This window comes from Narcine bancroftii, chromosome 4, assembly GCF_036971445.1.
Source record: "Narcine bancroftii isolate sNarBan1 chromosome 4, sNarBan1.hap1, whole genome shotgun sequence".
In the NCBI taxonomy this organism is placed as follows: Eukaryota; Metazoa; Chordata; class Chondrichthyes; order Torpediniformes; family Narcinidae; genus Narcine; species Narcine bancroftii.
Window position 1 is genome coordinate 312,373,759 of NC_091472.1, and position 19,313 is coordinate 312,393,071.

The 19,313-nt window shown below is 49.7% G+C and overlaps 1 protein-coding gene across 4 annotated transcripts in view; it reads left to right on the forward strand.

Annotated features, from left to right (window-relative positions):
- The window catches only part of LOC138762255 (5'-AMP-activated protein kinase subunit gamma-1-like), a 56,078-nt gene that overhangs the window by 10,828 nt on the left and 25,937 nt on the right, over positions 1-19,313 (forward strand). For 3 of the 4 annotated variants that reach the window (XM_069935930.1, XM_069935931.1, XM_069935929.1), the window contains 4 exons: positions 1,157-1,263; positions 5,982-6,063; positions 12,394-12,452; positions 17,796-17,841. In XM_069935930.1, coding sequence (XP_069792031.1) covers positions 1,157-1,263; positions 5,982-6,063; positions 12,394-12,452; positions 17,796-17,841 — 294 coding nt within the window. Of the gene's footprint in view, positions 1-1,156; positions 1,264-5,981; positions 6,064-6,102; positions 6,229-12,393; positions 12,453-17,795; positions 17,842-19,313 lie in introns of those variants that run through there. The other variant, XM_069935932.1, reaches the window with a different exon arrangement.

The following is a 19,313-nucleotide window of genomic DNA, read 5'->3' on the forward strand; positions in this document are numbered from 1 at the left end:
AGTTAAACTGCAAAACTGATTTCTCTCTCTCTCTCTCTCTCTCTCTCTCTCTGAGAAAAGTCCATTTGACTCTTTCTGCTTGGAAAATCACATGACCTCTCTGAGAACAGCAAGCAGCACTCCCAGACAGCCTGCGGCTCCGAACTCCTCCGAGTGCTTTCATCTGTTGCTTTTCAAAACAACCATCCATTAATGAAGTCTCTTGGACACTCTCCAAAGTTTTTGCAAAGGCCCCCAGGAGCCTCCCTGTCTGGCATGAGCAGAGCTCCAGTATTTTAAATGAGATCTGTTTTGAAGTGTTTTTTTATGTGACTTACACTAAAAAACCTGGCCCAATTTATCTCCCAAAAACATATCTACATACAATACAAACACAACATAAGCTGTCACATTGTGTCTATGTGGGTTTTCACCAGAGAGGCTCAGATTCCTTCCACCTTTCAAAAATGTACTGGGGGATGTAGATCAATTGCGTGTAAATCAGGTAACACGAGCCAAAAGGGCCTGTTACCATTGCTGCATATCTCCATTTAAAATGTAAATTTCAAATTTGGTTTTATTGAACATCATTCCCTATGTTCCTCTCTCCGTTTCATGACGGTTTATTTGATTCTTTCACTGTCAAGTAACAAAACAGATACAACACGAAATTGCCTTTCGTCAAAGATTCTCTAACAGCAGAAATTGCCCGGCGCCCCCTAGAGTACGAGAGGAAGAGAAGCAAGAGAGAGTCCCTTCAGAGACTCCAAACGTCCCCGTGGATTCACCTCCAGCGCCCTCACAGACTTCAGTCCAAACCCGAACTCCAAAGATAACAGAAGCAGGCACTTTGGCCCGTTGCATCCATGCAAGGCCTATTTGCTATCACTTGCTCAGCAACAGTCCGTAGCTCGGTGATTCAAGTGCTCGCCGAGATGCTTAAGTGCTCGAAGAGCAATTACTTCCACCACCTTCTCTGGCTGTGGATTGGAGATTGCAACCTCAGATTCCCTTTCTCCTCTCTGTTAATCTCTGTCCACTGATTTCTTTCTCAAGTTTCAGCCCATTGTGATATCGGAAGAAGTGAGGAGCCAGAATCAGACTGGGTGGGGCAGGCGGGGAGAAGCACCTGATCCCGCATCGGCATTGGATCTGACTCCTATTTCTCTCCCTGCAGGCTCTGAACCTGATGCTGACATCTACATGAACTTCATGAAAGCACATCAGTGCTATGACACCATCCCAACGAGTTCCAAACTGGTTGTGTTTGACACAACTTTGCAGGTGAGAGGTGGGGGGGTTGAGAGTGGGAGCCACAGCAAGGTTTACGACATAACATTTACAGCATGGAGACACCAGTTCTGATCTTCAACTCAATTTTCATCTGCACTCTTCCCCTACCACAGTGGTTCTCAACCTTTTTCTTTCCACTCACATCCCGCTTTAAGTATTCGCTGTGCCATTGGTGCTCTGTGATTAGTAAGGGATTGCTTAAGATGGGATATGAGTGGGAAGGTTGAGAATCTCTGCTCTAGACCCAATTGTTACTGAAATATTTTGCTTGAGAAAAATGGTCATTGGCCCATTTCCTTAGGAGTTCTGAAACCGTGCACATAATGAGTCAATGAGGGACAATTAAAGCATTTTCTTTCCACCTTAAGCAATCCCTGACTAATCCCAGAGCATCGATGGCCTAGATATTACTTAAAATGGGATGTGAGTGGAAAGAAAAAGGTTGAGAACCACTGCTCTTCCACTATGTTCTCCTACTCCTTGTGTTTAATCTGTTTTTCCTTAAACACATTGACCCCTCCCTTTGAGGGGGTGGTTCCACACTTTCACCACTCCCTGAATAAAGAAATCATTTGCTGAGTTGCCCTCATTCTCGCCAATTCGCTAACAGAAATTGAATTGCCCAGAAAATGCACCAGCACCTTTATTGCCTCAGGAGCCCGAGGGAAGCTGGCACATCACCAGCGCTCCTCAACCACTTCTACTGCACCTGTCAAGGTGCGTCCCTGCGTGGGGTGGGAGCCACTCCACTCAGGACCACCAGAAACTGCAGAGGTTGGCGAGCGCGGCTCAAGCCATCGCCCACGCCTCCTCCTCCTCCATCTGTAATATGTTCAAAAGAAAAACTCAGTCCAACCCGACCACTCTCTCTTCACCCCCTCCACCTTTGCCATGAAGAAAATTCACAAGTGTGAGATCACAAACCGTCAGATTCAAGCACTGTTTTCTTCCTGTCATTATCAGATTTGCGAATGAACCCCAAAATAGTAAAATCATGTGACCTTTGCTCTACAGCAGCTCGTCTCTCTGTATCTCTGCACATTTGTACTGTTGTGCCTATGTATGAGATGCGTACTGGTCTTCACGCAAAACAACCTCTGTCACCATATCTTGGCGCTGTGACAGAGTATATAAATATGTTTTTGGGAGATAAGTTGGGGCAAGTTTTGTTAGAGTAGGTCACATACAAACACTTCAAAAGAAATCTTATTCAAAATACTGGAGCTCTGCTCATGCTAGACATGTCGGGGCCAACAGCCTTTGCAAGAGCTTTGAAGAGTGCTCAAGAGACTTCACTAATGGATTGTTGTTTACAAAAATGCAACAGATGAAAGATCTAGTTGGAGCCACATGTTGTCGGGAAGGGAGCCTGTTCTTAGAGGGTCATGTGGTTTTGCAAGGAGAGAGAGTCAAACAGATTTTCTCTCAGGGAGAGAGAGACACGCAGAGATCACTTCTAAAGTGTTACAGTTAGCAACAGTAGCTGGGACTGGAACAGGACAAGCTGGCAAGCTTTTGGAAAACCCCATTTGGAAAACACATTGTGAGTTCAGCCTGGTCAAAGCCCTTGTGGTTCATGTAAGAGGAGAGGACTGGCTGTCTAATGTTTCACTTGAAATAAGGGAAACAAAAAGGAACACTGCGGTGACCTGAAAGAAAGAGGTTGTCATCTAGAGAACCCTGAGGAGGCAAGTTTTGTCAGCAAGACCCTGGAATGGCTGGGTGTCCATCGTACAACAAATCTCTCTCTGCAAACCGACAAGAACCTTCCTGAGTGGTAACCATTTACCTTTCAAGCACCAAAGCCTGGTGAACTTCATAATGTTAAATTCTGCGAACAGTATAAGAATTGCTTGTAAACAGTGAACTTGGAGGAATGGGAAGTGAGATTGGACTGTGAACCAAAGAACTTTTCTGACCTTGCGCATGCATTGCATACACGTGCACTTAGAATTAGAAGGGGGTTGTTAGGTTAGTTAAGTCAATAGTGTGTTCAAATGTGATTCTGTTTTCATGTTTAAAGATAATTAAAAGCAACTTTTGTTTAAGTAACCATTTGTCTTGGTGAATATCTATTGCTACTGGGTTTTGGGGTCCTCTGGCTTGTCACAGTACATGAGACAATAATGAACCTGGAAATATCAACTGAGAAATTCCTTTACACATTTTAAAGGTGATAAAACAGCTATCAACTTAACCCTTTTTTTTAATGTTCCAAATTGGAAATAGGCTGTATCAAGCTTCCTCAGTTTTTGAATATCATTTTACCACTTGGTGTCTGCTGTAGAGAGAAATCTTCTCCCTGAGTATCAGCGGTAAACTCCTCGGCTTTCTGTGCTAGACCATCCTGCAGTCCAGCATCCTGAATGAAGTAACAATCACCTCTCGGTCCTGTAATGAGCCCAGAGGACCCCAAAACCCAGCAGCAATAGATATTCACCAAGACAAATGGTTACTTAAACAAAAGTTGCTTTTAATTACCTTTAAACATGAAAACCAGATCAAACTTTAACTTATTACTATTAACTAACCTAACTTAACCCCCCCTTCTAATTCTAAGCGCATGTGTATGTAATGTGTGTGTGTGAGTTCAGAAAAATTCTTTGGTTCACAATCCAATCTCACTTCTCATTCCTCCAAGTTCAGTGGTTGCAAGCAATTCTTATACTGTGCATAGAATTTAACATTTACAAAGTTCACCAGGCTTTGGTGCTTGAAAGGTAAATGGTTACCACTCAGGAAGATTCTTGTTGGTTTTCAGGGAGAGATTTATTGTTCCAGGACACCCACAACTGATTCCTTTTTTAATCAGCCACTTCAGTGTCTTGCCGACGAAACCTTCCCCCTCAGGGTTCTCTTGGTGGTAACCTCCTTCTTTCAGGTCACCGCAGAGTTCCTTTTTGTTTCCCTTATTCCAAGTGAAACATTAGATAGCCAGTCCTCTCCTCTTGCATGAACCACAAGGGCTTTGACCAGGCTGAACTAACCTGTTCTAGTCCTGCTGCTGCTCACTGTAAAACTGTAGAACAAATTTCTGTCTTGTAAAACCACATGACCCTCTTAGAACAGCAAGTTCTACTCCAGTTAATATGTGGCTCCAACAAGTTCTTTCATCTGTTGCCTTTTTGTAAACAACAGTCCATTAGTGAAGACTCTTGGACACTCTCCAAAGCTTTTGCAAAGGCTCTGGGGCTGACATGTCTAACATAAGCAGTATTTTAAATAAGATCTGTTTTAAAGTGTTTGTATGTGTCCTACACTAAAAAAACGTGCCCCAATTTATCACCCAAAAACAGCTATATACTGTCACAGTCCTAAATGACTTTCCATCTACTAAGCCAGTGACCTCTCTCATTCCTGAGCCCCAGCCACGGTGAAATATCCTTCCCACATCCAGTCGGTCTCACCTTGTCAGAATCCCATGTGCTTTAATGTGATCCCCATCGTTAACCTAAACTCTTCGAAGTACGGAAACACAAAAGCTGCAGATGCTGAAATGTGGAGCCAAACACAGATTTTGTGGAGGAACTCAGCAGGTCGGAGAGAATCTATGAGTGGAAATGGTTTGTTAATGTTTCAGGTGTGAGTCTGTTATCAAGACCCTTGACCCTTGTAAATACCGGCTCAGATGACTTCTCAGGACAGTCCCACCATTGGAATATTGAATCCTGAAAAAGTTGGGACTCTCTCCTGCACTGCCTTGTTAGTATAATGATACCTCAGTGATTCAAGAAGGCACCTTAAGGTGTCCAATTAAATGCTGGTTCAGCCTGCGAAGCCCACGTACCTTTAATAATAGTAAGAAAAATTCTCCGGTCCAGCAGGCTGCGGACGTTGAGTTTACGACTGCATTCAAGATAGACATCGAGAAGTTATCAGGGTCCTCGAAAGAAAACAGCGGAAATAGACTTTGCAAAGAATTTCAGCCACCAGGCACCAAGATCGTAAAAGCCGTTTTTCTTTTCCCCTTCCTGATCAGTATTACCTGTCGGTTCTGGTTTATTAGAAGGAACTACTTGGCCTCACCAATATCTTGTACATTTTTACCATAAGAATGATACATCCCAACTCGAACTCAGCATTTTGATTTATGAAGGTCCATATGCCAAAAACTCTCTTTATGACCCTATCTACTGTTGACTCCACATTCAGGGAATTATGTATCTGTATTCTCAGCTCCCTCTGTTCTACCGCACTCCTCAATGCCCGACCATCTTTCTTGTTTGTCCTTCCAAAATGCAACACCTCGCACTTGTCTGCATTAAATTCCATCGGCCATTTTCCCAGCTGTTCCAGATCCCTCTGCAAGCTTTGAAAACCTCCTTCGTCGTCTGCAGCACCTCCAATCTCGGTGTCATCTGCAAACTTTGTGTCATTTTTCCAGCATTTCTGTTTTAGCTGCAGAGAGCTGATACACTGTGCGCAGCCAAAGGGAAACACTAGAAGTGGTGAATGCAGCTTTGATTTTAATTTCTGTGTCGTGTGCTTTGTTGATCTTGATCACAAACCTCCCGACCACCTCTGTGAATGTGACCTTGTTTTCTCCCCCAGTGCTCTTCCTCTGGCCCTGCTACAGCACACACTTGCCGTTCAGTTCCGTTGGTGGAGAGAGTGGCTCCCTTCCAGTGAGAACACAAGGGAGGTATTGGTGGGTTGGGGGTGGTGGTGAGAGACAGAGACTGAGGTTTACTATCTGGACTCTTGCGCAGGTGAAGAAGGCATTCCTGGCGTTGCTTGCTAACGGTGTGCGAGCTGCCCCCCTCTGGAACAGCAAGGAGCAGTGCTTCGTGGGTGAGTTGGCATCCCAGCGCCGGAACGTGGCGGCAGTCGGCGCATGCTTCGGAGGCCAGAGCTGATGTCAAAGCAAGAACCGTCATGATCTTCATGACTCCCAGATGCCCCCCAAATGCTTTGCTGATGCGCAGAGTGTGGAACGAGCTGAAGTGGTGAATGCAGGTTCGATTTCAACGTTGAAGAAACATTTGGGTCGGTACACGGATGGGAGGAGGGGCATGGAGGGCTATGGTCTGGGTGCAGGTCAATAAGACTTGGTAGAATAATAGTTCAGTTAAGTAGGAAAGTCTGCAGATACTAGCATTGTAGTGTAATACACAAAGCGCCGGAGAAACTTGGCAGGTTGTGAGGCATCCATGGGAATTAAACTGCAACCAATGTTTTTGGGCCTGAGTCTTTCATCAAGGTATCAGCGAAAAGCAGGCAGATTATAACCTGTACTCCTCTCTCTGGTGATACACCACTAACCTACTGCAGGGAGCGACCTGTGTACCAGCAGAAAGAGCACTGGAGGACAAGGCAACACCAAGCCGGCTGTCAATCAGCCGACCTGAATGGACCAAGCCCTACCCGGTCGGCTCCCAATCATCCTTCGGGATATAACCCACATCCGGCCCCTCGAGGTCAGTCACACGGAGCCAGCACAGCTAACTGCAGAAGGAACTTTAAGTGGAATAAAGCCTGTTGATCAGTGTTTAAGTCTTGTGTCTGCTTTCTGTGTGACAGCGCACCACAGTTTATTCCACTTGAAGTCCCTGCTGCAGTCAGCTGTGGTTAGCTGTGCTGGCTCCGTGTGACTGACCTTAGGGGCCGGATGTGGCTTATATCCTGGAGGGTGATTGACAGCCGACCGGGTGGGGCTTGGTCCATTCAGGTCAGCTGATTGACAGCCGGCCAGGTGTTGTCCCCCAGTGCTCTTCCTGCAGGTACACAGGTCGCCCCCTGCAGTAGGCTAGTGGTGTTTCACCACACTCTCCCTGCCCCCTCACCTCTGCATTCTTTCCCAACCTTTATTTTCAACCACCTGCCTGCTATCCTCTCATACCTTGACGCAGGGCCCTGGCCCGAAATATTGGTCACCCTTTACCTCCTGCGTACGCTGAGTGATCTGCTGAGTTTCTTCAGCACGTTTGGGGTAACGGTTCAGAATAGGCTAGATGGGCCAAAGGGCCTGTTTCTGTGCTGCAGTGTGGCTGTCAAATTGTGCGCTGCAGGCTCCCACAGCTAGCAGTGCCTCAGCGGCCTGAACGCTGGTTTTGATAATAGTGGGCTGCAGCACACTTCCTGGCTTGAACTTTGATGCACAGCGAATAACTCGAGAGGCTGAGTCTACAGGCCTTTATTCACAATGGACCAGAACCTCATCTGGTGCTGTGACCCGGGCTTTCTGCGGAAGGATCAGGGGTGATGGAGGCTTTATACAAGGTCAAAAGAAGGAGGGGCTGCAGGTACAGTTACAGGATGGGGCGGAACCTGGTAATCAGGAATACAGTAGTTCACTAAACCACCGCCCCGCCCCCCCATTCTAATCTTCTTACTAATGGTCCTGAAGAATGTTTTACCTCTGGTGGAGCTGCAGGTTATTTCCTGAATGGGTCATCCAGCGTCTAACCTCCACGTCAGAGGCCAGCACAAATTTCCAACGTCTTGAGTGGTGTGGGCCAGGTTTGGCTGGCTTCGGACACCGCTACCCCACCTCAAACACCATCCAGCCCAGCACCTCCGGCAGAGACACCATCCCTCGCCGCTGCCCTCTTGCTTGTGCGCTGCTCAGCTGAAGAGCACGCACACAGGAGGTGCTGGAAGGAGAAGCCAAGACTGCCCGGGTGATGGCTCAAGTGATCCACCCTGACCAGTCCTATGCATTCCCAGCCCGGTCCATTCAGGACAGCATCCACCTTGTCCGGGACCTGGTCCAACTGTCCCGTGAGACTGGTCTGTTGGCTGCCTTTCTCTCTCTTGACCAGGAGGAGGCTTTCGACAGGGTGGATTATACTTTCTTCTCAGAACCTAGCTAATGTACACCGTGGCAGAGTGTCTCGTTAAGATCAACAGGTCCTTAACGGTGCCTTTTTGCTTTGGTTGGGGGATATGTCGGGGTGTCCCATGTCGGGACAACTGTATTCTATCTGTGCCTTCTTCGGAAGAGGCTGACGGGGCTGGTGCTTCACGAGCCAGAGATGGAGACCGTCCTCTTGACTTATGCCAGTGACATCCTCCTCATGGTCACTGACCCCAATGACCTGCATGCCTGGAGGTCTTTTCGGCCGCATCCTCCACCAGGGTCTACTGGGCGAAATGTACCGGCCTTCTGGTGGGAAAGTGGCAGGTGGACTCCCTGTCCGAGGAGATGCGTCCCTTTGAGTGGAGTGCTATGCATATTCACTGCCTGGAAGTCTACCTGAGTCCAACTGGGGAGTCCTAGCTGGACAACTGGCACAACCTGGAGGCGAAAGTCTCAGAGGTTGGGGCACTGGATGGGTCCCCTCCATGTAATTTCATACCAGGGAAGGGCGCTGGTGGCCTCGATGCTCTGGTACCAGCTGGTCACCCTGATCCCACCCACAGTTTCTATTGCCACGACCCAGAAGAAGTTGGTGGACTTCTTCTGGGGAAACAGGAGAAGTCTGTCGATCAAGGAGGGGTGGCCAGTTGCTGGTGTGTTTCTGGACCCAGCTGATAGCCTCCTTCTCAGGGCCCTGCAGAGATGCACATTCACCAAGCCCGTTCCGTGGTGCCACATGCTGGCCACCTTCTTCCTTCACCGGGGACACTGCCTATGGGAGGCACGCAGCTCCTGGTGACGAAAATCATTTGTGCTGTGATGGTGGAACTGCTCGTGTTTTACTGGGGGCTGATGCGGGTGTAGTGTGTGCAGGAGGGGGTGGTCTCTGTCCCGGAGCGATGGGTGTTGGGGGGCTCGGTAAGGGGAGGGGAGATGGTAGAGAAGCCCTGGCTGTGCTGAGCCCCAGTCACCCGGAGGTGCTCGTTGGACCCAAAGCTAGACTGGGTGTGTTGGAACCAACCCGGAATAGCGTGAGATGCCTCACGGTGTTTTGCACTGCGCCGTTCCGGGATGCGTCGAAGGGGTTCCTGTACTAGCTGCTCCCCCTCATCCGTCGTCCAGACACACCGTGGCGGTGAGTTTTACCACCCAGCATTGAGGAGGGGTATCCCCAGTGGAGGTCACTGAATGCAGGAGTCCTCCCCCCCTTTACATCAGGGACCTGGGATAGTGAGCGCTGCACCGAGCAGTGCTGTGTAAGCGCATCCTCAGTTGGTTCACTGACACCCTGGCCGCCTGTTCACCCAGACCCCGGCCGCTGGAGTGACAGGTGGCCGGGAGGAGATGGGGTACCACATCTTTGTGAAGTGTGTGAAGTTGCAGTCCCTCTTTGCCCACCTGAAGGGTCTGCTCCTCAAACCCCCCCATGCTCCTGATCTATGGCCGCCCTGTGCGGAAGTGGGGCTGGGTGTTCAGTGGATCTACCTGTGGGCCATTTATAGGTCAAGGCGGTGGGTGGTCGAGGGGGGTGAGGAGAGCTGACTGCCTGTCCGTCTTTCGGGTTTACGCCCGGGCCCGTGCGGGACTGGAGCATGAACACGTGGTGTCCGAGGGGATGGTGGCCGAGTTCATGGATTCCCCAAGGATCGCATAAGTGGTTGATGATGAAAATTGTGTTTTAATTTGATGTTGGGCACTGCGTAATAGAGAGGCAGCAGTGATGACTGCCTCTCACCGTTTTGCGTTATGGTGGTTTATGGCTTCAGTTGCTGCTCTGTGTGTTTTGTGTTTGTGATGTAGTTTGAATAAAGTTTGCATGTTTAAAAATTTTAAATAAAGCAGAATCCAAGCATGACCTTTTGGAGGAGGGACGGAATGAGATGAAATCCCGGAAAAATGGGAAGAAATGCCAGTGTAAAGAGGAGAGGGTGGGACCAGCGGGCCAGGAGGAAGACAGAGGCAATAGATTGGCAGATGCCTGATGGGGGGGGGGGGGGGGGGAGGGGGAGAGAGAAAAGAAAAACCAAGGGGGTCAACTTGAAGTGGAGGGCAAGACTTCAAGTGCTGGAATATAATGTGAGGGTGGTGATCTAGAGGCCAAGTTGAACTGAGGTTGGTGGGGAGGGGGTTCAAAGAGGGATGGAACAAAAGTGAAGCTGGTTTTCTACATTTCCCCAGTCTTCATGAAGGGCTCCAAATGTTGACTGTTCTCTTCCTCTCACGGGTGCTATGTAGGGAGTTTGTGGGTTTTCCCCAGTGGGCTCCGGTTTCCTTCCCCCATTCTGGGATGTACTGGAGTTGTAGGTTAATTGAGTGTAAATTGGGTGGTATGGCCTTGTGGGCCGAAATGGCATGTTTCATGTAGTATATGTGGTAATTACAGAAGGGACATCTTTGTCCAATAACCATGTTTATTTCCAAAATTCACTGTGCTCCAGATAAACCTTCATCTCAACTCATCGTTCTCGCTCTGTCAAACTTTGTGTATGAGGAGGGTATTGAGGGGACGGGGGTTAACCAGTGGCTATGGGTTCATGTTGTTCAGAAAGTCCTCGAGAATCTTGCTGAAGACCTGACCCCGACCTCACCTTAACCTTCTCTCCATGCCTATATCTCATGCAGACTCTCTTCCCCTCACTAACTCTCACTTTCTTCATCTTTCCCCTTGCTCATCACTTCTTCCATCCCCTCCCTCCACCTACTGCTCCCCTCCCAATTGCTTCATTTTCCCCTATCCTGTCTCCCTATTTGCCCTCCCCCTCCCTCCCCCTCTCCCTTCACTCCCCACTCTCTCCCCTTCTCCCTTCCTTCCTCCCTCTCTCTTCCCTCCCCTCTCTCCACCCCCCTCTCCGCCCCCCCTCTCTCCACCCCCCCTCTCTCCACCCCCCTCCCTCCACCTCTCCGCCCCCCCTCTCTCCGCCCCCCCTCTCTCCGCCCCCCCTCTCTCCGCCCCCCCTCTCTCCGCCCCCCTCTCTCCGCCCCCCTCTCTCCGCCCCCCTCTCTCCGCCCCCCTCTCTCCGCCCCCCCTCTCTCCGCCCCCCCTCTCTCCGCCCCCCCTCTCTCCACCCCCCTCTCTCCACCCCCCTCCCTCCACCTCTCCGCCCCCCTCTCTCCGCCCCCCCTCTCTCCGCCCCCCCTCTCTCCGCCCCCCCTCTCTCCGCCCCCCTCTCTCCGGCCCCCCTCTCTCTGGCCCCCCTCCCTCTGGCCCCCCTCCCTCCGGCCCCCCTCTCTCCGCCCCCCTCTCTCCGCCCCCTCTCTCCGCCCCCTCTCTCCGCCCCCTCTCTCCGCCCCCCTCTCTCCGCCCCCTCTCTCCGCCCCCCTCTCTCCGCGCCACCTCTCTCCGCCCCGCTCTCTCTCCGCCCCGCTCTCTCTCCGCCCCGCTCTCTCTCCGCCCCGCTCTCTCTCCGCCCCGCTCTCTCTCCGCCCCGCTCTCTCTCCGCCCCGCTCTCTCTCCGACCCGCTCTCCCTCCGCCCCGCTCTCTCTCCGCCACCTCTCTCTGCCCCCCCTCCATCCCCCCTCTCTGCTCCCCCACCTGCCTCCCCTCCATCACCCACTCTACCCCCCCTCCACCCCCACCTCCGCCCCCCACCTCCATCCCCCTCTCTCCGTGCCCCCTCTCTCCGCCCCCTATCCGCTCCTCCTCTCTCTGCCCCCCTCTTTCTCCGCCCCCTCTCTCCACCCCCCTCTCTCTGCCCCCCTCTCTCCGCCCCCTCTCTCCGCCCCCTCTCTCCGCCCCCTCTCTCCGCCCCCTCTCTCCGCCCCCTCTCTCCGCCCCCTTCTCTCCGCCCCCCTCTCTCCGCCCCCTCTCTCCACCCCCCTCTCTGCCCCCCTCTCTCCCCCCTCTCTCCGCCCCCCTCTCTCCGCCCCCCTCTCTTCGCCCCACTCTCTCTGCCTCCCTCTCTCTGCCCCCCTCTCTCCACCCCCTCTCTCCGCCCCCCTCTCTCTGCCCCCTCTCTCTGCCCCCCTCTCTCTGCCCCCCTCTCTCTGCCCCCCTCTCTCTGCCCCCCTCTCTCTGTCCCCCTCTCTCTTCCCCCCTCTCTCTGCCCCCCTCTCTCTGCCCCCCTCTCTCCGCCCCCTCTCTCTCTCCCCCCTCTCTGTCCACCCCTCTCTCCCCGCCCCCCTCTCTCCCTGCCCCCCTCTCTCCCTGCCCCCCTCTCTCCCTGCCGCCCTCTCTTCCCTCCCCTCCCCTTCCCTCTTTTTTTCTCTCTCTCTCTCTCTTCTCTTCCCCCCCCTTCCCTCCTCACCCTCCTGTTGGTGAATTTGGACCCTGCGGACCTCAGAGTAACTGCTCTCTCTCTCTCTCTCTCTCTGCTGTTTGCAGGCATGCTGACCATTACGGATTTCATCAACATCTTGCACAGATACTACACGTCCCCAATGGTAAGAACAAGCTGCAAATACCCATTGTTTGATCAAGCTGACCTCAGCTCGGAGATGAGCAGAGTCCACAGCACCTATTGTCATGGGATTTATAAAGACCTCTGTGCTTCACTGTTAGCCAGAATCAAAGATAAAGACTGTACAACAGGCTTTAATCCATAAAGACTTTCATAGAGCCAGGCTGGCTGTGGCTTCAGCAACTCTGAGTGAGGCCTCGGGAGGCCGGCGCAGGCTTATATCCCGCAGGGTGATTGACACCCGACCAAGTGGGGCTTGATCCATTCAGGCCGACTGATTGACAGCCGGCCAGGTGTTGTCCTGTCCCCTTACACTCCTGCAGGTACAGAGGTTGCCCCCTGCAGTAGGCCGATGGTGGACCACCACAACCTCATCTAGACTGGATCTCTTTAAGGTCTATGCACAGAGGACAGAAGGAAGTCTCTCCTGCAGATGAACAGTTGTGTTTGACGTTTGCACTACATCCGGGATTTTAACAGGATTAAACATCTTCAGATGCTTCAGGATAATAGAAATAGAATTGAGGAAATATTGACCTCAAGATTCAAGTTCTTTTATTGTCCTGTAATAAAATAGAGCATGTAATATTACACAAAATTGCCTTCTGCCTGCCACAAGGCAGAAAAGAGTTGCCATTAGTGTCGCCTGGTGCCCCTTATAGTGAGACAGAAAGGGAAGCAAAAGGAGAATCCCTTCAGAGTCACTGAGTGTCCGCGGATTCACCTCCAGATCTCCTGCAGCCTCTGCAGTCGATCCAGCAACGGCCCGAGCTCCAGGTCCGAACCTCCGACGTGATCTGGAAACATTCTGCTCCTGAGGTCCTTCATGAGCTTTTCTGCGAGTTCCTCGACCTCAATTCGCTGACCTCCTGCAGCCTGTGAGGGTCCTTCTGCTTCAGGAAACACCAAGTCACGGGTTGAAAGTAGTGGTGAGACTTGACCGGGAGTTGACAAAAGGTCAGAGCGTTGGCAGCCGACCTCCCGCAATGCAGTGATTACATTTTGGGAAGCCAGTGGGACAGGAGACCAGGAATGATCAATCATGGAGGACTGTAGGGGTGGAGTAACTGAGGAAGAGAGGGACAAGACCACAATCAATTGCAGAGAGGGAACTGATTTGTTTTATTGTGACACGATACAGTGAAAATGTTTCACTTAGCACATTCTCTGAGCAAGTCAGCTCACAGAGCAGGTACATTAAATGTAAAAGAGTGTAATAACGGAATAGGCCATTCGGCCCACTTGTCTCTGGTGAACGTGATGTCTGCTACTGCTTGCACATGATTGATATCCCTCTATCCCCTGCATATCTGAAAGCTACTTAAACACTACCATTGAATGTGCTTCTACCACTGCCCCTGGCAGCCTGTTCCGGGCACCTACTGCTCTCTCCATGTAAAATGCCAGCACATAGAACCATAGAGCACTACAGTACAGAAAGCAGGCCATTTGGCCCTTCTAGCCTGTGCTAAAATATTATTCCACTAGTCTCATCGACCTGCACCAAGTCCATAGCCCTTCAGGCCTCTCCCATCCATGTATCTATCCAATTTATTCTTAAAAGTTAAGAGTGAGCCTGCATTTACCACATCGGATGGCAGCTTGTTCCACACCCCCACCACTCTCTGAGTAAAGAAGTTCCCCCTGAACCTTTCCCCTTTCACCCTAAAGCCATGTCCTCCTGTATTTATCTCTCCTAATCTAAGTGGAAATGGCCTATTTGGATTTACACTGTCAATCCGCCTCATAATTTTGTAAAACTCTATCAAATCTCCCCTAATTTTTCTACACTTCAGGGAATAAAGTCCTAACCTGTTTAACCTTTCCCTGTAACTCAGTTCCTGAAGTCCGGGCAACATCCTAGTAAATCTTCTCTGCACTCTTTCTATCTTATTGATATCTTTCCTATAGTTAGGTGACACAATACTCCAAATATGGCCTCACCAATATCTTATACAATCTCACCATAACATCCCAACTCCTGTACTTTGATTTATAAAGGCCAATATGCCAAAAGCTCTCTTCATAACCTTATCCACCTGTGATATCACTTTCAGGGAATTTTCTCTGATCCCTCTGTCCTACTGCTCTCCTCAGTGCCCGACCATTCATTGTGTACGTCCTACCTTGGTTTGTCCTTCCAAAATGCAGCATCTCACATCTCCTTTAAACTTTCCTCCTTTATGTGCCCTCTGGTACGTGACATTTTACCCTGGGAGAAAGATTCTGATTGCCTACCCTACCATAATTTTATGCATCAGGTCTCCCCTCAGTCTCTGACACTATAGAAAACAGCCCAGGTTTGCCCATTCTCTCCCCACGACCCATGCCCACTTGGCCAGGCAACATCCTGGTAAAGGGTGAAACACTATATGCCGCGGACTCTGTGATTGTAGTAAATACACAGAAATGCTGGAGGAACTCAGCCAGTCTGAGTTTGAGACAAAGATATATTGCAGATATTTCGGGCATGAGCCTAAACCTCTTCTGTCCCCCACATCCTTCCTGTAATGGGGCGGCACGATTGCAAGAGGGGTCTAATTGAAGTTGCAAGATGACTTCCTTACTTTCAATGACTCACCCAGTGAAGGCGGGAGTACCAGAGAGCTTCTTTACCATGCTATCTACCTGCATGGACAGTAGCTATGGACCTGCATTCCAACTTAGTGCAATAATAACAAATATATAAAAGAATAGTATGGGAGCAGGGCGTCGGGTCATCATCCTTAACCAACCAGAGTGTCTGATAACAGCTAGAAAGAACCTGTCCTTGAATCTGGAAGTTCTTATTTTCAAGCCTTTGTCTCTTCTGCACTATTGAGAACATAAGGAATAGGAGCCAGCCATTCAGCCCATCGAGGCTGCTCCGCTATTCAATGAGATTGTGGCTGATCTGATGATTGGCTCGTCTCCACCTACCTGCCTTTTCCCCATATCCCTTAATTCCCTTACTTCAGAGAAATCTACCCAACCTTGTTTTAAATATATTTACTGAAGTCGCCTCCACTGCTTTCACGGGCAACGAATTCCACAGATTCACCACCCTCTGGGAAAAGCAGATCCTCCTCATCTCCGTCCTAAATCTACAACCCTGAATCTCGAGGCTATGTCCTCTCTCATTCTAGTCTTCCCCCACCAATGGAAACAACTTACCTACCTCTATCTTATCTGTGCCTTTCATATTGTTATACATTTCTATAAGATCATCTCTCATCCTTCTAAATTCCAGCGAGTGCAGTCCCAGATGACTCACTCTCTCCTCAAAGGCCAACATTGTGAACCTCCTCTGCACCGCCTTCAAAGCCTGTACGTCCTTCCTCAAGTAAGGAGACCAGAACTACATGCAATTCTCCAGATGTGGCCTCACCAGTATCTTGTTCTTTCTTTTTCTTCTTTGGCTTGGCTTCGCGGACGAAGATTTATGGAGGGGGTAAAAAGTCCATGTCAGCTGCAGGCTCGTTTGTGGCTGACAAGTCCGATGCGGGACAGGCAGACACGATTGCAGCGGTTGCAAGGGAAAATTGGTTGGTTGGGGTTGGGTGTTGGGTTTTTCCTTCTTTGCCTTTTGTCAGTGAGGTGGGCTCTGCGGTCTTCTTCAAAGGAGGTTGCTGCCCGCAAACTGTGAGGCACCAAGATGCACGGTTTGAGGCGTTATCAGCCCACTGGCGGTGGTCAATGTGGCAGGCACCAAGAGATTTCTTTAGGCAGTCCTTGTACCTTTTCTTTGGTGCACCTCTGTCACGGTGGCCAGTGGAGAGCTCGCCATATAACACGATCTTGGGAAGGCGATGGTCCTCCATTCTGGAGACGTGACCCATCCAGCGCAGCTGGATCTTCAGCAGCGTGGACTCGATGCTGTCGACCTCTGCCATCTCGAGTACTTCGACGTTAGGGGTGTAAGCGCTCCAATGGATGTTGAGGATGGAGCGGAGACAATGCTGGTGGAAGCGTTCTAGGAGCCGTAGGTGGTGCCGGTAGAGGACCCATGATTCGGAGCCGAACAGGAGTGTGGGTATGACAACGGCTCTGTATACGCTTATCTTTGTGAGGTTTTTCAGTTGGTTGTTTTTCCAGACTCTTTTGTGTAGTCTTCCAAAGGCGCTATTTGCCTTGGCGAGTCTGTTGTCTATCTCATTGTCGATCCTTGCATCTGATGAAATGGTGCAGCCGAGATAGGTAAACTGGTTGACCGTTTTGAGTTTTGTGTGCCCGATGGAGATGTGGGGGGGCTGGTAGTCATGGTGGGGAGCTGGCTGATGGAGGACCTCAGTTTTCTTCAGGCTGACTTCCAGGCCAAACATTTTGGCAGTTTCCGCAAAGCAGGACGTCAAGCACTGAAGAGCTGGCTCTTCACCAGTATCTTGTACAGTTGCACTATAACCTCCATGCTCTTAAATTGCAATGAAGGCCTACATTCCTTCTTGATAAACTGTTGCAAACTAGCTCATTTACCTTCATAACACTCAGGTCTGAGGCACGGGGCTGCCAATTCCTTCTCTGGCAGCCCTCAGATCCCCCTCCGCTTCTGAATGACAACAACAGGCATCAGGCACTTGGCTCCTGCAGTGACTCCAACAGAGGGAGGGTGCCAGTTCGAATCACATGGTGATATCTTGGAGAGGGTGAGAACCCAAATGCCAGAGTGTAGTAATTGAGAAACTAGACACCGGAGAAGGCAAATTGGATTTTCAGTCAGGCAAAACCTCCTCCCCCTTGTGAAACAAGTTCAGATTTGCTTTTTTTTAACTTGTTGGTACACGAGTGGTGGGGTTCACTTTGTTAAAGGGTTAGGCAGCCCAAGAAGTTGACAGAGGGCCTCCTGATGTGTACAAGCCTTGTGGGGCTGGATCACCTGCCTCCCCCCCTCCCCCCACCATGCGGCTCGTAGAGATTGTGAGGATTCGGATAGAGCAATGAGGAAGCGGCTGGTGGTGGAGGATGGGGATGTCATCCGTGGAGGGGTGTTTAGATGTGGTCACCACTGCTGCAGCCCTTATCCCGGAAGGTGGGAATTCCTTGAAACAATACCTGGAGCTGTTGCTCTGCCAGTCTGCGTGGACGGATTACCTCGAGGAAGCAGGTCGGGCAGCATCCATGGAGAGGAGTGGGGTCCCCTCATTTTGGGTACTGTCCAGGACCAGTACCCCTCGCGGATGCTGCCTGACCTGCGAAGTCCTGACAGCTTCTCTTTGATGACTGTCAAGGCTCGACTCGTTGCTCATTTCAAGGCCGGTGCTGAGATTCTGTTGTTCATTTCTTGTTGTTCTTTACTACCATTGAAGAGATGGTCAAGGTTTGAATTTGCGATTAAAACGTTCTCTTTCAGGTGCAGATATACCAACTGGAGGAACATAGGATTGAGACTTGGAGAGGTGAGGAGGACCCTGGAGAGCTGAATTCTTGGCGAGGCATCCATGTGTGTGAATGCAAGCACTGTGAAACTGCATGTACAGGTTGTACCTCTTTAATCTGGCAACATTGGGACCTGGTCATTACCGGACCATAGAAAATGCAGAAATTGATCCCCAAAGGAACCTCCGATGTAAACGTAGCAAAGGTAGAACAAAGCTTAAAACAAGAAATAATACTGTGGGTTGCACAGTTAGTGCAACGCCTTTACAGCACCAGCGATCGGGATGGGAGTTTGAGTCCTGCACTGTCTATGAGAAGTTTGTACTAACAATGGCAGATTCAACCTTTACAGCATCAATGAAGAGAGCAGGGTTCGACTCCCACGCTGTCTGTGAGGAGTTTGTACTAACAGCGGCAGATTCAACCTTTACAGCGCCAGCGATCGGGACGGGGGTTTGAATCCCTTGCTAACTGTAAAGAATTTGTACTAACAGCGGCAGATTCAAATTTGCTGGGCCACAGGTATTGCTGGACCACATGTGAGTGGTGTATGTATATATGAGGGTACAAATGCTGGCGTGCATGTGCATATGTGAGGACACATGAAGAGGCTTCAACATGTGAAAGCATAGAAAACGACAACACACTACAGGCTCTTCGGCCCTCAGTGCTGTGCTGGCCCATATATTCCTACCAAAAAAGCTGAAACCCTCCCTAACCCTCTATTTTTCTTTCTTTAATGCAATACCTACATTTCTCTGTTTAAATATGGCATTACATCATGTGGCCACTGTGTATGAGGCAGTGAGAGTTCATTTTTCCACTTCATGACAACTGCCTGTTTGGCCATCAAAATGCCAAAAGTTAAAATTTTCTCTTGAGGTGCCAATAAAAGTTTATCTGGTTCACATGAGAAACCAAACAGGGCAGTTACAGGGCAAGAATTTGATTTAATCTGACAAAGATTTAAAAAATATTCTGATAATAACTTCGGAATTTAAAACATTCCCAAAACACATGAATGAGCAAGGCTTCAAAAATGTTTACACTATTCACAAAATGGATCAACATCCGCATAGAAACGGGATAATTTAAGTTTGGGCACGTGTATTCTGTGTATCACCTTAATTTGGAATAAACAGGGCCTTGGACAAAATGAAGATTCATTGATCAAACTAAGAGTGGAAAACCAAGCCTCATCTGAAAAAGTTATATTAAGATCATGTTCCCAATCATTTTCAATCTTAGCCATTGGATCTAATCTTAAATCCAATAGATCGATATAAGTACGTGATATCAATCCACTATGAACAAATTGTAGATCAAAAAGTAAATCCAGAATATTTGAACTGCAATTTTTCTTTCATCCATGTGCCTGTCTCTTCAAAGCCCCTAATGTTTCAGCTTCCACCACCACCCCCAGCAAGGCCTTCCAGGTACCCACAACTTTTTGTATGTGGGAAAAAAAAAGCCAACTTACCCCTGATGTCTC